Raw genomic sequence first — 22,329 nt, 5'->3', positions numbered from 1 at the left:
CAAACTCAATTAGGAACTAAGGCAAATCCGCACCCTCTCAGTCATAAATCTAAGGAAAGTAAGATATATAAATGCAGTTTTATTAATTAAACAAAACCCTTATATACAGAACCAATGAATATAATACAGAAGAATATGAATTTATATATATAGTTTTGGTCACCCCATAAACTTGGAATGTTCCATCTACACCACCCCGTTGCAGCAAAGCTCCATACGTTCAACCACACAGAGTTTTAATGGAAGGAAATTTAAATTTAAACCTACGCCTCATTGAAATACACTATGATTAATGATTATTTAGAACTGCTGCTAAGAACAGCAATTGTTTATCGTAAAACATTTAAAAACCTTATCGAGAAATAAAAATTTACCTATGTTATAATAGTAAGGCAAATGCTCATTAGATTGGTAATATTCGCAATATTGCCGAAAACTAGTTTAGAGTTTCTCCCCCATAAATTAGCAATATTTTCAACCAGGTTGAAAAAAGAGCTTATTCATTTTAGGGATAGCATCTAGGTGTTATCTTACTTTTAAATATTTCTGTGAAAATATTAATAAACATTATACATTCTTATACTTGAATAAATGGTGAAAACCGTTTGTAGTAAACACAAAAAATTAGTTCACTACAAACCTAAAATAATGCTCTACACTTACAGACCTGATACAGTATTCGTACAATAAATAGTAGTTTACGCAACGATTGCGTTAAGTTAGTCTTTACGACACGAGTAGAAAATTTAAGGCACGAGCCTTGGCGAGTGCCTTAAAAACTTCTACGAGTGTCGTAAAGACTATTAACGCGAGTTGCGTACACTACTTTACCTACGACTGTTTTTTAATTACTAAAAATCTGGTTTTTATTACTAACAATCACTACTCATAACTTCCTAGAGAGGTTATGTTTTCGTTTATTGTCATTGTCACTGAAAGTGATGCAACGACTTGTATAATCAGCTGATTTCATGTAATTACGTGTTTGTAAAACTTTGTAATACGTTACTTTTTTAGGCAATAGGTTCTGCTAGCAGCATTCTTACCATAAATACTGTATCAGGTACAATTAGGGAAATATTGCATATATTTTTGGACAACTGAATAATATAATGAAACAGTTAATTTAGTTAGATCTCAGCATCGAATATGTGGTCTACAACGAGTTGGGTGAAAAAGTGGTTAAGAGGTTTTCAAAATAAACCAGAAGAACATTTTCATTTATCAATTTAACCTTATTTTGTTTCGTCCATTTAATGAATTGCTGGTATGTAATTGCATACGGTACCTTGGTTTTGATTTTTGTGGCAAAAGATTAGCACAAACAGTTTGTGCTCTCATTTCTATCTCGTCAACATCACTTTCACTAACTGATATTTTAAAATCAACCTTCATTTAACTTCCACCAACTTAGGTTAAGAATACGCGAGTATCATCAGGAACAAGCCGGATCAACAATTAAAATTGTCTAGTTGACGTTCGAAGTATTACAATTGTACTTCTTTTCTCTCAATCCTTGAACCTCATTGGTCCGTTACCCGTGTTGATATGAGAAAAACTATGCTGATATGAAATGAAACTATGCTGATATGAAAGTAAACAGCTGTTAAGTGAAACTTTTCAATTCTAAGAATTGAACTGAAATGGCTACTTCAAAACACGGTCGTAGGTAAAACAGTTTTCCATCAGTTTACTGTTTTCGATCAGCAAAGCTTTGTTTTGCTGGAGCTACGAGTATATTATTACTATAGTTATCAAAATCCAAATATATATAACAGCATTATCAATATTTTACCAAATGTCTCATTATATTGCTTTTTTCAACCTAAACTTATCTGTGATCCGTTTGTGTGTCTTCCGCTTTCACTACTAATGATTCTTTGTTGTATGTAATGTACCAATATTTTAAGACCTCATTTCCACAATGACATATTTTCGTAATACAACGCGAATATTTTCGCTACAACATTTTTATGTTCGGTAAAATACAAAATCAAAAGAGTGAGTAGACTTTACCACTCGTACTTAAAGAAGAATTTATTCATTGCTGTAGCCTCTGGATTGCTGAATCATAAGTCATCGCAGTTACGTACTTTATTCAGTCAAGGAAATTCCTATTCCTAGTACATGTAACTATGTAACTTATACGTTTTGGGTTGGGCAGAAACATTAAACATCCTCTTTGCAGATTCGTCACTTTTGGATAATCAGGCATTCATAAAGCGATACAGCTATTTTTAGTAGTAGTTTACGCAACGATCACGTAAAGGTAGTGTTAATGACCCTAGTAGAAGTTTTAAGAAAGTTTTAATTTTTAAGAAGCCTCAAAAACTACTACTAGTGTCGTAAAGACTATTTATGCAAGTTGCGTACACTACCTTACCTACGCCTACGGCCGTTTTTAATTACTAACAACCACTACACATAACTTCAGGTTATGTTTTCGTTTATAACCTCTCATAGCCAATGATTGTGATGCAACGACTTATTGTCATCGATCTCTATTATTAGAGATCGACGCTTATTGTGCACACTCACTCATTGTTTAACCAATTAAATTGGTATCAAAATGATAAGTTGACGTTCAAAGTATTATAATTTTGCTTCTGTTCTCTCAATCATTGAACCTCATTGGTCCTCGTGTTTTAAAGTCAAACAACAATGCTGTTCATAGTAGTTTACGCAAGGATTGCGTAACACTGTTTACCCGTGTTGCGTACACTACTTTACCTACTACAGTGTTTAAATTACTAACTTATAACTACTCATAACTTCTAAGAGAGGTTATGTTTTCGTTTATAACCTCCCAATGCCACTGACAGTGATGCAACGAAACATTGTACCAAACACTAATTGCACCATTCAACAATTAAATTGGCCTGAAAAGCTGATTAGTTGATGTTCGAATAATTACAATTTTATTTCTTCTCTCTCAATCCTTGCACATCATTGGTCCGTTACCCGTGAACTAAGCTGTTATGAAAGTAAACAATGCTGTTATGTGAAACTTTTCAATTCTAAGAACTGAACTTAAACGGCTATTAAAAAAAAGACTGTCTTAGGTAGATGTTTTTATGCATGTGTGGTTATCCAAAGTGACGAATCTGCCAAGAGGGTGTTTCATGTTTCTGTAGACCTGATGATGGGTCAATCCAACCCGAAACATATACATAGTAAAATTTATTAGAAAAATGAATTACCTGACTGAATAAGGTACGTAACCCTGATTACAATAAGAATTTGGAGAACCGGGTGGTTATAATTATCCGCGGGTGTGACTTATAATGAGTACATTTAGGCCTACCTGCAGCAAGGTAGAAACTTGTTGCAGATGACAGTTAGCGACATCTTGATCGTTGACGTAGAGAATGCTGTCCAAAGGGCACAGGAGGTTGGTGAGAGCTGCAGGACTTCCAGGGACGATCTCTGTGATGTATACTCCGCCATGGGAGTCGTCCCCCCACGATCCGCTTAGCCGAATACCCAGGGGCTGCCGTGGCGCGTGCTCTATGACCACCCTCACCAATACTGCACAAGGCAATAAATTCTACATTAATGGGTTTACATCCTTTATTTTACTGTTTGTTGGCAGGGTATATCACTAAAAAATGAAAATGAAACTCTACTCGTCTTCATCAATACAGTTGAAGCGGCTCCGTTGTCAATATTTAGCTATTTATGAACAATATTTTTGTGCAACTTTTGCTAAATATCCCCTGGAAACTACTAATGTTTTGTTTTATTTCTAAAACATTTTAAGGCTGAAAAACTGTCAGGTAGTCCACATAAATTGGGATATTTGGAGATAAGACCCTCGAAAGTCCTTTGGGATCATATAGGAGAAACTCCTGGGTACCCAGTTCTATGCTGATCTTAGATTATATAGACCTAGATTATTCTGTGTACAATTAGATTATAAATAGCGCATTGACGAGGCAGAATATGGATTAAATATATGAATTACGGTATCCTTTGATTAAAGTTCGTTTTTGGTAATAGTTATTTTACTTTATTTCAAAAAATTATTGCGGATATTTCCATAAAGATTGGTAAAACACAAAAAAATTTCACGTTTTGCATCTTGCGATGCTTTAGGTATTAACTCATCTGAGGATGGATTCAGATTTCACGAATATAATTTCTTAAATAACAATCACAGTAGGAGATGGACGAAATTGCGTGCAGTTAACACTTTTGATGTTACAATAAAGCATATTAACCTATACATGGAGTGGTAAATTCTATTCCGACTTGTCCTGACATTAAAACCAATTACTGTTGAAATTATTTCCATAACAATATTTGATTATAGTTGTATCTGGTGTGAATGTAAAGGCATGAAATTTGCTTTCAAAACATCTATTGAAACCATAAAATTATTTTGCAAAACATTAAATATTTAAGGTCAAGCCTATATGAAATAAATAATTTTTCAGACCTAATTGAGAATTCTCAAAAACATATCTTACCATTTTGAGAGTCCTTTAGAAAACTGTATGGAGCAACCCGTTCTCTGTATACTCCCAAACGTAGGACTTGAGATTTAGGTTTCCTAAGAGCCATACATGCCTAAAATAAATGAAGCATTATAGTTTTGTTTTGTTGCAAATGTTTACATGAAATATGTGGAAAGTTAATGAAGAGAAGGATTGTGTTGTAAGAAGAAGGAGATGAGGGTGAGTAAAAATAGGTAATAATATTGTACTGCAATACTGAAAGTGTTTCATATAGTCTGTATATATTTCTTGGTTGATAAATTGCGTCTTTGTTAGTTTGTATAAGACATTTTTGTATATAGATTTCAATGTATACAAAATTACTTCTAAAAACTCATAGTACGAGTACAACGTGTACAGTAAAATAAGTAAAACACAATAACTAAAATATAACTAAGAAATGATTTTACCTAAGCTCATCTTGGACTTCTTTGTAGGTTAATTAGTAGTAAGACACTTGACATTACTGCAATGTAATTCATTGGAAGCTAGCCAAATATATTATCTAACTTTTATTAAACCATAAAATTTAGAAATATCACGTAAGTATCAAGATTTAACATTCGCTGTTCTTCTGAAATAAAGTACAGGGTGGCGAAAAAAGTATGGTTGGTTTTGTAATGAATAAAACGCAAATAATTATTGTACACATACATTTTACTGAATTGCGTTTCTGGACACTTTAAAATGCCCCATAACAAAAAATAACCTTGTAAGTTACAAAGCTGCTAGTAGGCAATGTCACTGTCGCTCTTAGAGTTTCTATGTTTTGTAGAGTAACTTCCGTCAAGTGCCGTCCAGTAAATTTACCACGCATGACGACCCTGTTGTCCGAAATGTGGCCATCCAAGGTAATACGATCTGTGATCAGGAACCAGTCTCTTACAGGCTACACCAAAATGTTGTCGAAACATGTACCGTTGCACAGTAATAAAATATTCACTGTTCCTGAAAAAAAAAACTGTTCCACAGCAAAAACACGTTGCTCGACCATCCATTGTGCCATCTCGCTGCAAATGGGATACTATGGTCGACAGACGGCCGGCAGTGGACCCGACCCTCCACCAACTACTATCACTACGCAGTTTAAATCTAACCATATTTTTTGCGCCACCCTGACCATTTGTCCCAAATGAATTACGGTTACGATACGTCCCTCTCAACAGTTGCATCACTCTACAATAATACATAGATATGGTATGGGTTTACGATTGAAGGATTAAACTAGAAGGTTCCTATGATCAGTGGACTGTCCAATCTTGGTGTTTGGAAGATGAAAACGCCGTTTAACAGGCAACTGGTGTCATGTATGATGCTGCACGAAAAATACTGGCCGTCGTTTATAATGCATTGCAGCTATTCATCTTTGAGGAATACTACACTTGTATTGGTGCAACGCTTCAAAAACGACAGCCAGTATATTTTCCAGTCCAACGACGTAATCATATTTCGAAAGACCAAGTTTCGTCAGTCTATTGATATTGTATTGCCTGATGATGGGAGATTGTGCTCATGTCAACTCCATTGATCTCAACCAGCTGATCTCCAGGCTTGAGACGCCCATCTTGAGCCACCAGACCATCTGGGAAAACCTCCTGGACGACTATACACCTCTGCAACATAGTGTGCGACAATTGGTTGGGTTGGAGTTGGTAAAAATGGTTTTAAATACGTTTAACAGCAAAAGGTTTTGAGTTGGAAGATGTTTTCCTTCTACTAGACGTAGTTTTACAAGAGAAAATACAACTATGAAGAGGTATAACCTCATAGGAGGAAGGTATAGAGGAAACGTGCTTATGAAAAGACCCTGCGCTTTCAGATTTAGTATCTTGAGCTGGAAATATACTTGTGACGAGCAAGTAAGAGCCCAGGCGGCGAGCACTGTGAGAAATTCCTATGGCACAGGTCACAGGGTCCTTCCTCCACTGAGAGCGTTGTAGTACATGAAGCCAAGGGAGGTGGTGTTGGTTTTTGCTCTAGACACAATCGACTGTGCTAGACACCACTTAGGCCTACCATTGAGTGTTTCCTCTGTACCTTCCTTCTCTGTGGTATAACTAGGAAATGCCTAAGTTACACGTCACAGTTTGTGCTGAAAGAAATTGTATTTAGGGTTGTAAAGGAGATAACCATAAAATGCAATTGTAATCTTACTGGGCTTGAAACAATAAGGTTATCAGGTTTTAAGGAGAATTCGCTAAATAATCTCTCTATACTTTTTTTTTAACAGGTTGGTGGTCTCTTTTAACCTTGCATTTACCAGACTACATAGACTACAAATCTGTGCGTGGAACGTATCTAGCAAAGCAAGGGGTGAGCAGTGACGTGAAGCTGGCCCGCCCATTCCAGCACACTTTTTTTTAATACATAAAAAAGTGTGCTAAAAGTGTGCTGTTTATAACGGCTTTCTAAAAAAGTGTGCTCTTAAAATTATTATGATATAATCAATTGTATTTGGACGGGCCAGAATATATAATTAATCCCTAATTGGTCTAAGGGTAATAAAATGACCCAGCCCATCCATTTCAGCTACAGATCTATAAACCATGCCAAAAGACTGTGCTGAAAGAGTGCTCACAGGAATTATTAATAAAAAAAGTGTTCCACCCCCGTTACTAAACAAATAATTCCTAATTGGTATAAGGGTAATAAAATGACCCAGCCCATCCATTTCAGCTACAGATATATAAACCATGCCAAAAGACTGTGCTGAAAGTGTGATAAATGTAATTAATGATTCCTGTGAGCACACTTTCAGCACAGTTTTTTGGCATGGTTTATAGATCTGTAGCTGAAATGGGCGGGCTGGGTCATTTTATTACCCTTACCAATTAGGGGTTATCTTATTTGTTTAGTAACGGGGGTGACACACTTTTTTAGCGAATTTCCCTATAGGGAAGTAGCTATTACCGTAGGTGGCACGGTAAGACCTAGACCCGGGACCGATTTACTTTTTCATTTTGATGTCCCCAGAGGCCAAAAACACCATTCGTTCAAATTTTTATATATGTATATATATATATATATATATATATATATATATATATATATATATATATATATATATATAGACTTATATATATATACGTCCGTGAACGCGATAACTTGAGTAATTTTTGTCCGATTTTGATGAAATTTGGTTTAAAGGTGTAAAGCGGGATAAACTTGAATGAGTTGGCGAACCAGCACGATCGGACCATGGGAATGGGGCTTTACGGGGGGTTTTATGGGGTAAAAATTGGTTTTTCTCACTTTTGACCCTCAAAACACAAAATTTCCCGATTTCTCTTTAAACCTTTTTAAAGAGCTTAAAAAAACAAATAATTTAGTATATAAAAGTATTTTTGTTCGATTATTAGTAACGGAGAAAATTAAAAAAATTGTAAATTTAAAATTCCCATGTTATTCTTATGGAGAATATTGTCTAATGTTGTAGTTTGCTTGTTTTATGGATATATTTTGATAAAACTTGGCAAATTTATTTATTTTGTACTAAGCTATCAATATTTTACTCAAAAACACACTTTATTAGTTTCCTTGTAGCAGCAAACCTAGGTACTCGTTAAACCTAATGTTATTTAAATATATTTAACTGAAAATCAATTCAGACAAATGGAAATTCGCTTAGTCGGCAGGTTTGCTGCGGCGGGGGTATTTATTAATAATTCCTGTGAGCACACTTTCAGCACAGTTTTTTGGCATGGTTTTTAGATCTGTAGCTGAAATAACCAACTACAATTGATTATATCATAATTATTAGAAGAGCACACTTTTTTTAAAGCCGTTATAAAGAGCACACTTTTTTGTACACATTTAAAAAAGTGTGCTGGAATGAGCGGGCCAGCTTCACTTCACTGGGGTGAGCTGGTACAGTACAAAGGTGAACTGAACTGAAAAAATGTTTACGCCACACTACACTATTTTTACGAACTTCCCATGCAAAGATTTAGTCCAGAAAACAGCTGTTTGCCACCAGCTTAATCAAATGGGGTTTCATTGCGTACTACTGTACTGTTTTACCGGACACCAATCAGCTGATTATACTGTATTTGGGTGGCAATGAGTGGTTATAACAAAAACATAACCTCTCTTAGAAGTTATGACTAGTGATTTTTAGTCCTTTAGTTGGTGGTAATATATAACAATTGAATACATTTAGTAGTATGGCGTAAACTATCGTACGTCACTCGTCCAAAATGTGTTTACCGGACTCGTATGGTAATCCCGTACTCGACTTCGTCTCGCACAGGAACGACCACACTCGTCCGGTAAACACGTATTTTCAGAACTAGTAACGTAATATACTATTGCAACAGTAACCAGCTGACGACATCACATCGCTGCCTTGGGCCCGAAACCGTGAACGGTATTGACGCTAGCAACTGAGCCCCCAACTCATCACGAATATTTTATAAACACATTCTTTTTATTGAAAATTGTAGGTGAAAATTTGTAACATGAAATTGTCACTATACGAAGCTGAAACTATGCTTTAAAAAGTTTTACAAATTTGTTCTGAAAGGCCTAAACCTTTAAATAGGAAAAAATAATAGGCCTCTACAGAAAAGTTGCAATATTTTTTTATTGAATTAGGTTAATAGTGTAGTCCTAAATTTTTAAGTTCATTAAAATAAAAAATGTAGGACTTGATTAAAAAGTAATATTTTCGTGTAAACCAATTTAAACTCAATTTTGATATAATGTAAAAGCGTAAAAACAATTTTCAATATCTAACACAACATCGCAGGTTAATGATGAAATACGTGTCAGGAAAAAATTGGAAATACATGGAAACAGATTAGTAGTGGGATATCCTTATACTAAGGAAACCTAGTTTAAGCAGACCCTATAATGTAAGTGAGCTCTTGTTAGGCAAGGAAACAGATATTAAATCCCTCTAAAGGTTGTCTAAATGTATCTTTGCTGTCCCATTCCGGGTAAACAACCAAGCATTTACCACAAAGGTATTTCCTCACCCTAACCTCCTTATCTTGGGGTTTATTAGTCTTTGTTATATGTCCCACCTTCACATTTTAGGGTGCTAGGCTATTGCTTGGGATTGTTTTTCACATTACTTCAGCTTAGGCCTAGAAGTTGCTGCATTATTACATGGGTAAAATCTATTGGTGATTGATGGAATTTGAATCCGGGACCTCGGGGAACGAAGTCCTGTGCTCTAACCCCCTGACCAAAATTCAAAAATTTAAAATTCAAAATTCAAAATTTAAAATTCAAAATTCTTTATCGCCAGCTTACTCTCCAAGCTTTACGCGTACTTTGTATATTACTGTTACAAGAGATTATAGCTTTATTGCTGCATAAGAGAACACTCGACTAAATAGCCCCTATTTGGTAAGAGGGAGATTTTAGAAATTGTTGGGAGATTTTCTGGTGGCAAGAAAAGTAAGAGTGTTGTTTCGGATAGTCCTTGAAGATGAATTAGTTGGAGGGGGAAGAAGGTAAAAAGTTCTTTATGGAATGTATACATGACATGGGGATGAGGAGAGCCAATTTAAAAGATAACAATCACCAAAGGTTTAGGGGGTAGAAATAAAATTAATTAAAAACGTAGGCTACTCAGCGAAGAAGGGATAAAACTCGTGACAGAAATCCGGCCGGCCTTAGCGTCGGTCAAGGTTACATAAAGAATAAGCGAAAACCTAAAACAATATTAATTTGTATTTTTAATAATCAAGCCCCTTGGGCCATTTATGTTTAGGGTTTAGCAAAGATGTGCCAATTAACGCCTCAACCATGTCGGGCCATAGTGATTGGCATAATCTTAATATATAAAAGAATGTTTTGTTAGTTACAGCGTTTATAACTAGAAAACTACTGAACCAATTGGCATGAAAATTTACAAGGATATTCCTTAGGTACTAGAATAACATAATAGCCTGTTTCCGTTTCAAAAACCCTTAAGGGAAGCGTCCTATGGCCCTTTGCAGTTTACATGTTAATCTTATGGAAGAATGTTTTATTTTGTTTACCATGCCATTTTTGTCATTTCTTGATTAGATTAAATTAAGGAAACAGCTGTTGTAATTATAACCTAATTTTTTTAAACAAATCTATGCATAACAAATGAGAGCTATCAAATAGGTTTATATTCCATTTGTTTTTTACGAATATTTGTTGTCAATTGTAAATGAAGGCAAGTGAGCGCAGCGAACGAGCTCCAACCTAAAGGTGAGTGAGCATAGCGAACGAACTTCAACCAGGACGTGATTGAACCATGCGATTGAGCTCATCTTGAAAATGAACGAGCATTTGACATAAAACCACATTAGAACAGGACAACGTCTGTCGGGCCAGCTAGTACTTTTATTAAAAATAGAAAATAATTTCTACGTCATTTTGGCAGGATTATATAAATCATTTTTCTGTAAGGAGGTGTGAAGATAAGCCGAAAGCCATTTATAGAGAGCATGAAATTGGTAGGTTAGGGAACAAGCTGTTTTCTCTCATATGAACTAAATAATTAGCACTTAAAAACCAATCAAAACTAACATTGGATTTTTAAGGTGATTTCTAAAATGTTGATATTAATTCCAAACAAACACCCCCTCCCATTTATTTTCTCGGGGGTTAAGAAGTAGAGGTACAAACCCTAGTCAATAAAAATTGGCAAAATTATTTTAAACAAGAATAAATGTTGAGCTTGTAACAACTAACCGTCGTCTTAACTAACCCAAAGGGAACAGTGCTTCTAAAAATAAAGGAGAATGTTTTTATTTCAATTTCAATAATAGACTGGCTGAAATCACTAGTCAATGTTACTTATTTTACATAGTTTTATTCCTTTATAAAGTTTCATATATTCCCCGCCATGGAAATAATTACAGCATGAGTGAGTTGTTTATATCGTTGATAATACCTACACGTATGATGCTTATCAAGAAGTTATCTATACATCGACTTTGCAAGGCTTGCATATAGCTCTCTTTGTTTCAGTCCAAGATAAATATTAAGCTATACACGTCATAAAGATATGGCACAAACAACATTCCAAACGACAAATAAACATCGTCACGTGACATATTGCCCGAGATACAGACGACGAGACTGTTAGCAGCACTAAATTCTTGTCACCTCCAATTATTTCTCTTTTCATATAAATTCCTTCTTGGGGTGGTTTTATATTTTTATGTCCCACCTTCACATCATAGAACGCTTGCTTTTAGCCCGAAACTGTTTGCACATTACTTCAGGTTAATCCTAGAGGGCTGTGGAATTATCACATGGATAAAATCCATTGGTTATTGGCGGGATTTTGAACCCGGGATCTCGGACTTCGAAGCCCCGCACTGTATCACTCCAGCTCGCTCTCCTCTTCTAAGGGTGGTAAAACATTCGCTGCTTACTTATGTACTAAGAGATGCTGATTTATAAGCCTTTATATTTTCCAAATGAAATATATTGCTCCACTGAGGGACTTTTATATTTAATTATGTAAGAATCAAGTGCAACAAACCAAATTTGAATACCCTAAGTTAGTTAAGACTACCCTATGTTCTCGATGATATTTCTTTTTTGTAAAGGCCTTGGAAAAATTCGGTGTCACTCAATAGGGCTTTACATGAAAGATTTGTGGGTCCCCCAAAACAACCCATTTTGGATTTTCATTCAACCAATTAAACTACATTAGAGTCCTGCAAACTCGGCACTCGCTAAGCCGACAGTCTGGATAACTCGGCCATCGCCTGGCTCAGAAAATTAGTGATTTTTGAGTTAAATATGTATGTACAGTATACATTTTTTTTATTTCTTAAGGCACCAAGGATTTGTTTTACTATATCTGATGACTTAATACTGACTTGTAATATAAATATAAATAAAAAAGCTGTTGAAAAGCTAAAAAATTGTATTGTTCTTATTTTAACCCTAGTTCCCGATAGCCCAGCATTTCACAAATTTGGGACCCTTTCAGTCTACATTACGCCGAGTTTGAGGGTCTCTCTCGAGTTTGGAGTTAATTAAACTGTATTATTAAAACTAAAAAGTGATATTTTATTTCATATAAAGGCGCGCAGAGTTTAACTATTTCGTCGGGACCTATTGGACTGTTCAGAGGAGATCAATACTTTTCCTAAACCTGCATAATTATGCTTTGGTTAGGAAAATCTCTATCAGAGTATTTAATGATGGCGTCATTGGTAAAGGGGTTTCATACATTTTAGCTACGGTGTCTGGGACGAAGGTACGGTCCTTTAATGTTTTATTAAATAGGTTAACACGCATATAGTTTTGAGGAAAACTGCTAATGAGATTCTAAAATGCAGTAAGAGATTTAAGATTTAGCATGGTGAGATTTAATAATATACACAAAAGAATTATGCTTAATTAAAGGTAGAGAATAAAAGAATATGGTACAGAATCCCCATTTCAATCCCCTTAAGCCCGTATAACCCGTTATTACCTTAAAGCCACACATTAAAATGTCTTTTCTATTCATAGTTCCCTTAGCCCTTTTAACCCCTATCACTTAGAAGGACCCTTGAATCCCTTTTACCAATAACTGTATAATTGATTTATAATCAAAGCTTGTTCTTTAAAACCTTAAATTGGATTAAGCCCAGAAAAGCTTATACAGGGTGGGGCAGCATAACTTCATTTTTTTAAATGTGCGCCATTTTGTTTGTTCATGTCATAGCGAAGAGCTAGCAGTCTCGTTTGAGAGGCGAAGCTATAAAGTTTTGTCCTTGTACAGTTTAGTCGTCATTATGCGTTGGAACAGTGAAGAGCGTTCGTTTGCCGTTCAGGCCTACCTTTTGAGTGGATGTTCAGTGATCGTAACCCAGCGCGCCTTTCAGAATCAGTTTAATTTAGCCCCATTGGCCCTTGTACCGGACCGCAAATCAATTGTTATGTGGTTCAATACGTTTAGACAAACTGCAAGTGCTACAAAACGAAAAACTGGAGTCCCATTAGTTCACTGAGAACATTGAGGCAGTGAGAGCTTCAATGTTGCAATCACCAAGACACGCGCTCAAACAGAAGCGTGTTTTTGTCTTGTGCGCTCAAACATGAGTCTCCACTTGGACTTTCCAATCGTTCTGTAACGAGAATTCTCCATGATGACCTACAATTCCATCCATAAAAGATGGTGATTGAGCAGGAACTGTCAAAACGCCTTATTTTAATCAGGGGCGATTTGCAATGGCCGGCTCAATCTCTTTCGATTTGTCCTCTTGCGACTTTTTCTATGGGGTTTTTTGAAGTCCCGAGTTTATGTGGACAGCCCAGGGACCCTTCAAGATAAAAAAAAAACAAGATCCAGGAATAAATTGCCAACATGACGCCTGCTATGCTTGAAAGGGTAATGGAAAACACTAGAAATCGCAAAAAATCGGTATACTCAATGTATCTAGAATGGGGGACAACACCTGCATGATTTACTCTTCAAAACTACGTAAAACAAAACTTTAGGAATGTACTTACATTGTAAAAACCAAATAAAGTTTGTCTGACTCATACAATGCGTTTTATTAAGCTTTTAAAAAAGGAAGTTATGCTGCCCCACCCTGTATTTATTACTTACAAGAGCGGTGTCCGAGCCTCCTACTATGGTGATGCCTAGACTTGGAGAAAATCGTGGAATCTCTATATGGCTTACTTCTCCTTCTAATACTGGCAGTCTTGTGATACCTAGGAGGCATTACAAATAACTCACTAAACTATAACAGATTGTTTTTCTAAAATGGTAAAAGGTTTCACCTAGAATTTTAAACAGTATGTATAGGTTGTGCAAGAATATTAGCCATAAATATGACAAATACTGAAGAAATCGCCAGTAGCCAAATTCCAACACCTGGTTTCTCTTGTTAGTCGAGCTGTGTAGGTAGTAAAACAACAAAACCTATAAAGGCTTAGGTACGGCTTAAATAACATTTGTTTTACTGCAAGTAATAGTTGTACTTTAATCAAATACAGGGTGATTAAAATAATAGATACTTATTGGAAGAATTGCCAATGTACAGGATGCTAAGAATGGTCTGCAATTACAAATAAATTATGCCACTTTCCACTTTGAGTTATGGTTTACTCAGTTTTTGCGGAAATAACTTAAATGTTTTTCTTAATTTTTCTAAGGTGAAAACTGTGTTTGCCTATCATGAGGCGGTAACTAAAGAAAGACCAGGCTGTTTGTGGTGAGTCACACATTGGTCAGCAATTACTCACCTTCTATCGTGTCGAAATACTGATTAGTTATAACAATATCAGTAAGGTGTAGCAAATATTAACCTAAAGTCAAACGGATTGCTGCGTTACAAACGTAATACAGTAGTATATTACTTAACATGATACAGAGTATGCTTTAATTAAACAGTACCCCTGCCGCAGTAAACCTGCAGTTAAAGCGAATTTCAATTTGTCTGATTGGATTTTAAGTAAAGTATTTGCATAAACAAGGCATATTTAGTCCCAATGTAAATAACATTAGGTTTACCGAATACTAAGGTTTTGCTACGGAGAAAGGAAAACGTGTTTTTATAAAATGTTTATATTATAGGATTAAACGAACACATTTTCCTAATTATTCAACATAATCCATAAACAAGCAAACAACCAATTACCTTTCGCCAAATAATATAATAGGAATTTTAAATGTACAGTTTTTTGTATTTTGTAATTTTCTACTTAACCTTTAATTGTACAATCATACTTTAATATATATAATTGTTTATTTTTTATGGATCTACGCGTTGAAGACTGTGTGTTGACAAGGACTGGACTGGACCTATAGGAGATTTCGCTAAAAACAGTAGTGAATAAATGTGAGGGATAAGACTTGTACACTAAAAAATATGAAGGTGCTGCATGAATAGGGGAATACGAATCAAGTGAGTTACGTTGGATATTGTATAAACAACTGCAAAAATCAGTAGTCGTTGCAAGGCATAAAAGGTCAATTTAACAGTTATTTAGTTTACCACCTAGCTTCAATTTTCTAAAGTTTCGATTTTCTTGAATTTAGTGCTGATAATTGCATAAAAACATTTTAAAATAGTAGTTTCTTATATTCTTAAAAGAAAATAGATGGCCATTTTAACTCAGCAAACTTGATTTCAACTAACTAGAAATTTGGAAATTGAAGGAATCTTCGAACTAAATAGTCTCAGTTAAGGGTATTAATATTTTTTGAGATTTCAAAACATTAATAATTTATATTATATTTATATTATATTTTATGTTACAACTAATCTTATATAATATGAAGCAACATATACGTTTTAGTTTATTTTGCTCGTAAAACCTAGTTATGAAGAGCTACTATTAGTATTAATAACACGAGTAAGTATAACTATGTGTTTATCTTTGAACGACTGGTGTTTCAAGCACATGGAAAATCCAGTTTAAAAGAACCATTTACCTAGGCATTACAATAACAACAACGGCAATAGCGAAATTCCTACGGGGAAAATCACTAAAACAGTTTAATATACATATTGGTGGCGTATTATAACGTATTAAGGAATTATAACCAATAATAACGGATTAAAAAACATAACCAACTTACTCTTTTAAAATGTTTATGTTTTATACTAAGGAATCTGTATTAAGAGTTCTTGTAGGCTAGCGGCCATCTTGGATAATTTCAAACAGCTGCTGAAGCAGATATACTGTGAGATGTGATATGTTCTTTGAAGTTTCTAATTGTTCTCCAATGGAATCCATGGAAGCTAACGACCATCTTGGATTTGCCTGCCATAAGAGCAATGTTAGTTTCGTTAATTTTTAACTGTCGCTAAAGAGTTATTTACCATCTACAAATATTTTTTCAAACACCAGAGTGATTGTAATTTAAATATCTAGTATACTTTGGGATTAGAAATTTTATTCCATAGGTTCCAAGGACTCTTAATTAACAATATTTCTGCTTATTTTTGCTTTTAAATTTTTTAAATGAGCTAGTAACCAAGCTATAAATATTAATACTTTCACAGAAGATACTCAAAGGATACTAGGTTAAATTGAACTTGGTAGAGTTAAAGTTAGAACTATAACAAGCAAAGTTTATACAAAGTTTTATATGGAGTTTGATTGGCTGTCATTTAGTTTATGAAAATAATGGTGAACTACATGATTTGTTTTACAATATTCCCCTTTTAACTGATTACACATATTTATAACAATATGTCTATATGATGCACGCAAATTGAAAAGAGCTTGTTAATGAACAAAAAATATATTTCATTTTGTACACCTTTCCAACCTAAACATCAATTTCAAACGTCATCGTTGTTAATCCCATGCGTTCAAAGAGTATTCAATCAAAATGAATTGAACCTCGTCCATAGATTAATTTAGTGAGAATTTCTATCTTTATAGTTTTGAATTTATTACCATCGTTATATTAGCAATCAAATTCCCTTTTGTGACTATTAGATATTTATCCATGCCACATTATTATATCCGTGTATTTCTGTAAAATGGTGTAAGTAAAGGGAAACAAGTAAATTAAAAAACTCCAACAACTCCAATTTAGTTAGATGGTATTTTTCATCACTAGGGCCTAAAATTGCTATTGTCGAAACGAACTCTAGTTTAACGATTGAAGGGAAATAGGAGTCGGAAAGTGTGCAAAGGTCGTTAAGATATTTTGGTCTCTCCGTTGAACTATTTTTCATTATGCTACATTGTTATTTAAGCTGTATTAGCAAACGTACAAAATTAGCAAACGTAAATTTAGTATATTGTCTATCTGTATAAATAAGCTATTGTAACGGTTTAAGCTAAAATCTTGTTGGGTTTTTTTACTGTTATTTAGATGCGCATGTATTACTTCGCATACACAATAACAACGTTGAATTAAAATTACTGATACAGGGTGTTTTTTCATCGCAAATAATTACAATTACCGTGAGACATTTTTTACCGACATAACCAGTTCTTATGCTGGTCTCTGTTTTCTTTACTTCATTACCTTTCAGGTAATATGCATTGTTGCATATATATTTATCCTGTAAGGACTAATGTTATTGAGAATTTATTGCAAATTAAACTCGTTAAGGGGGTTTCGCAAGCTCTAATCGAGTGCCTACGTCAGATTGGTTTCCTAAAGATCCGGTTTCCTTAAATTTTAGTTAATTATATTAAGAGTTGATTTTATAGGTACCTACTGTAATCGCACCTGGAAACTTAATTTTAAACATCTTTGACCATGAAATTAATTATTTACTTTTAATTCACAATACGTACTCTTTGAGCTTGCGAAAACACCTTTACAATAAATTCCCAATACATTAAGACTAATAAATAACTAAGCAACAATGCATATCGGCTGATTGGCAAAGAAGTGAAGAAACCCGCGATATCAAAATATGAGCTTGTTTTGATGTTTAAAAGTGTCTAACGGTACGTTCATGGATTGCGTTTTTAAAACATCATGTATATTTTTTAATTCTGGATATTGACACTGTTGTGAAACATACCATGACGATGATAAACTGAAAAGTGAATCTTGTAATTAACTTGACACATGTATATCTTGTTTGCTTTATAATGTACCTGTTTGTTGCTTGGAATGTCAACATGTCTTCCCGTTAATTTGAAAAGGCTTGTACTAAAATAATTTATCGTATTGTAAAATTATTTATGTCGTAGATAAATGATTGAATTGGTTTGAAAACAATCTGAGTAAAGATTCATTAATCATGTGATCAATTTCTTTGGCAATATCAGGTGGTGAATTTTACAACAAAATTGTACAGCTGATAACGTTAACTCCAGCTGATTCCTTACAATTTTAATAGATAAGGTGCTTTTTTGGACGGACAAAGCGTGCATTGAAAAACAGGATTTTAGTTTCATGCAGTATGAGAGAAAATACATTTTTAATCGTTATAATATCCAACAAGTACTTTATCGGTATGGTAAAACCCCCAAGAGTTTTGTTAAAAAGTTGTTGCTGGCAATCTCAGAGGGGTTTTTTATTCTATAGCCAGTTTATGTATATAGTTAACAAGTACGTGCTTGACCAATGTAACTATATGTCATATAGTTATCATCGTTGTTGTAGTTTTATTTCTCTTACTAGCATTATTAATGTATTCATTATTACTTTTGTGATACAATTTATTAAACAATTAAACTAGTATATACTTTAAAACAAAAATCTGTCACATCGTGTTAAAAAATAACAAGAAATAAAAAGGTAGACATACAGGTTAACATAAATCAAGGACGAGGACAAAACAAATTAAGTAAAGAAGTTTAAAGCTTTATATTACATTTATTTGTAGGTTAGTCCATAGCAATATAGCTGAAACATTACTGCATTGTAATTCATTCGGGGTTAACCAAATAGATGATCCTGGTTGGTTTATAGTGTAAGACCTTCTTCTCTATAAACTAAAACATATTTTATAGTTTCATAACAATAACCTTCTATAAATTTTGCAGTAAAATAACAAAAGAATCAAGACTATTTTAAATAACGAATCAAACATATCAAAACATGTAGAATTAATATTACAACGTAATTCAACGTGTTACTGTCCTTAAAGTATTTCTAAAGAATTAAAATAAACACGTAAATTGTTCTCGTTTATATTATTTTAACTATCCTGCATACAATGAAAACAAACTAAAAATCCAAAAAAATGTATAGGGTCTATAACATTATTTAGCTGTGGGTTTTTTTCCCAACCGTCAATAACTTTTGTGAATCCCACTTCTTAAGTGTCTTAAGATATCTCTCTATATCATGATGGATTAATGTTTATACCAAAATTAATTTTTATTGTTTTATAGTTATTGGAATACTACTCAATAAAAATGTCCCTGCCAAAAATTATTTTTTAGGGGCATAATAACACATGATATTTCAACACTTTTCGATAAAATAACGCTAACAGTGTGAACATTTGCCGTAATCCACCGGGTGCAGGGTGTCCAAACGAAGAAGTCGCTATTTTATAATTAATATACCAAACACGATATATAAATTTACAGCTACAACCGTCGATGTATATGCTATAACACACGCATTTGTAAAAAAAAATCATGAGCTCAACTTGATTCCAATCAAGCTGTACAAAATGGTGAGACAGCAAAATACTGGTTCGTTTTTATAATGGTACCGGTAAGTAATTTTCTTTGCGAAACGATTTTAATTTAATTATTGAATTTTTCAATGATGTTCAAGAAAATGAACAAGAAATTTTAGGGATAGGAATGTCCCTCATTCATTCATTTAGTTAACTAATTAGAATCCTAACACTTCATTTTTTCTAATTTTGTTGTTATTTTACCGTTCCTCCATTTTGTTCCGATTAATCAGGTTATGATGAGACTCAGGTGTGCTTGATTTATGAATGTTTTTATTGTAACTATATGATTTCAAGTTTTTAGTCCGTTCGATACACCTGTAATCTAAATCTTTAGCTAATGTACCTATTATCTTTTATAACAGTTCCTTAAAGTTTGCAGTATAAGTTGTAACAATTAATGTTGGGAGCCTATATTTGCCCAATACATTGTGGTTACACATTTACCAATACGTTAAATGCTATTTAAAATGTGATTTAATTAACTGTAGTACAACTGAACAAAAATCTAACCTTTCAACTTTAAATATTTTATTGGATATACAGTATATTAAATATAACAAGACACAACTAATCCATAAAATATTGTTCCAATAAATATTCTATCTCAGTGACTGGGCAATAATAAGCTTTTATTTGCCACAAGAGTCTTTCCTCTTCAAAGAGTTATTTCTTATAGCTTCTGGGATTAAAAGTATTAAGTTGGCGTTTTTGTGAGAAATGAGAAAAAGCACTTTCTTTCCTTCATAAACTGTGCATGAAAGAAAATCGTAAAGTCACACCAAATATCACATTTTTATTTCAGTGCACATTTTTAGTAAGCACAATGCGAAAACCCCTAATGGACGTTGCATACATATGAACCTTCTTTTTCTTATTATTGACTTTTATTTGTTTCTTCTTAAATATAGTAGAAAGATTTATACATACAAACAAATTTGCATTAAAGTTTGTCAGATATATATTCAACTAATACTGAGAATGTGAGATTAAAAAAGACACAAGGTGGGTAAAAAATCACTTTGTTTGCAAATCTGCTGCATTATATATTTCATCCCAAGTTTCCTTAGATAGATGATACGAGAACGATTCTATATTTAAGTTTGAAAAAAGTCTCTCATATTTATACAGGGTGAATAAAAAGTCAAGACCCCCCCCTTTAATATTTTTCCCATTAATAATACAGAGACATCCTTTTGGTGGTCGTGCAATCTTGGCAGGAAGTTTCATTTTATGATTTTGAAATTTTTGAGTGTCCCCCCAAAAGGGGGGATTTAGGGGGTAACTCAAATATTTTAAATGTAAACCCCCTTCAAGTGACACCTCATTTTGAAGTGTTTACAAAAACGTAAAGAATGGTGAAAACTAGAGGTCGCTATCTCTTTTCTATCCAAAATGGTAGCCAATATTACCATTACGAACCAATTTTACCATTGATTTTCTACAACATTTGACGGGCTACCATTTTGGATAGAGAAGAGATAGCGACCTCTAGTTTTCACCATTCTTTACGTTTTTGTAAACACTTCAAAATGAGATGTCACTTGAAGGGGGTTTACATTTAAAATATTTGAGTTACCCACCAAATCCCCCCTTTAGGGGGGACACCCAAAAATTTCAAAATCATAAAATGAAACTTCTTGCTAAGCTAGCACGACCACCAAAAGGATATCTCTGTATATTTACTTGGAAAAATATTAAAGGGGGGGGGGGGTCTTGACTTTTTATTCAACCTGTATAGGGCTTTTGGGGTATGAATGATGTTATTAAAATGAAAAGTTGCAGTTTGGGCACTGTGGTCAGAGAGTCTTGATATGATAACTGAGCTATCAACACTCTTATTATCAGTAAAAACATGATCAATAAGACTGCGAGATCCATGTGCTTCTCTAGTATATGACGTTATAATATTTTGAAAGTCAAAGGATGCCATGTAGGTAATGAGTTTTTGCGCCGGAACTGTATCACAAGCTAAATTAATATTGAGGTCTCCCATGACAACAACTGTACTGTGTCGGTTAGCATATTTATTCAGACATTCTGTTATTCTGTATAAGAAATCGTAATACAGTGTTGATGGTGGTCGGTATGCAGCTATTAATAAAACTTTTGGATGAAACTCTAAATCATTAAAAATACAAAGTTCGTATTTTTAACTCCAACTCAAGATTGGTTAAGTTAATTATAATTCAGTAGATGTTTCAAAAAGGTTTTTTTTTACTGTGGAAATTCTCTAAAACATTCCAATTCCAAAATCATCAGAACTGATTCTTAGGCACACGGTGTTTAGGCACACTGTAGACACACTCTGTTTAGGTACACTATAGACACACTCTGTTTAGGTACACTGTAGGCACACTGTGTTTAGGCACACTGTAGACACACTGTGTTTAGGCACACTGTAGACACACTCTGTTTAGGCACACTGTAGACACACTCTGTTTAGGTACACTGTAGGCACACTGTGTTTAGGTACACTGTAGGCACATTGTGTTTAGGCACACTGTAGACACAATCTGTTTAGGTACACTGTAGGCACACTGTGTTTAGGTACACTGTAGGCACACTGTGTTTAGGCACACTGTAGGCACACTCTGTTTAGGTACACTGTAGGCACACTGTGTTTAGGCACACTGTAGGCACACTGTGTTTAGGCACACTGTAGGCACACTCTGTTTAGGTACACTGTAGACACACTGTGTTTAGGCACACTTAGTTTAGGCATACTCTGTTTAGCCACAAATTTTGTTTCACCCTTAGAGCTTTTTTAGGATCCCCCG

The 22,329-nt window shown here is 34.2% G+C and overlaps 1 protein-coding gene across 1 annotated transcript in view; it reads right to left on the bottom strand.

Moving 5' to 3' along the window:
- Window positions 1-5,926: 5,926 nt before the first annotated feature.
- Window positions 5,927-22,329, bottom strand: part of LOC128997886 (ligand of Numb protein X 2-like) — a 32,614-nt gene continuing 16,211 nt past the window's right edge. Inside the window, exons 3-4 of the mRNA XM_054423666.1 lie at window positions 14,038-14,144; window positions 5,927-6,109 (exon numbers count right to left, since the gene is read on the bottom strand). Coding sequence (XP_054279641.1) covers window positions 5,969-6,109; window positions 14,038-14,144 — 248 coding nt within the window. The 3' untranslated portion in view covers window positions 5,927-5,968. The remainder of the gene's footprint in view (window positions 6,110-14,037; window positions 14,145-22,329) is intronic.

Source organism: Macrosteles quadrilineatus, unplaced genomic scaffold, assembly GCF_028750875.1.
Source record: "Macrosteles quadrilineatus isolate MER2022 unplaced genomic scaffold, UCM_ALF_1.0 Scaffold_7__1_contigs__length_78375512, whole genome shotgun sequence".
NCBI classification, from domain to species: Eukaryota; Metazoa; Arthropoda; class Insecta; order Hemiptera; family Cicadellidae; genus Macrosteles; species Macrosteles quadrilineatus.
This window is presented reverse-complemented; position numbering and strand designations above follow the sequence as displayed.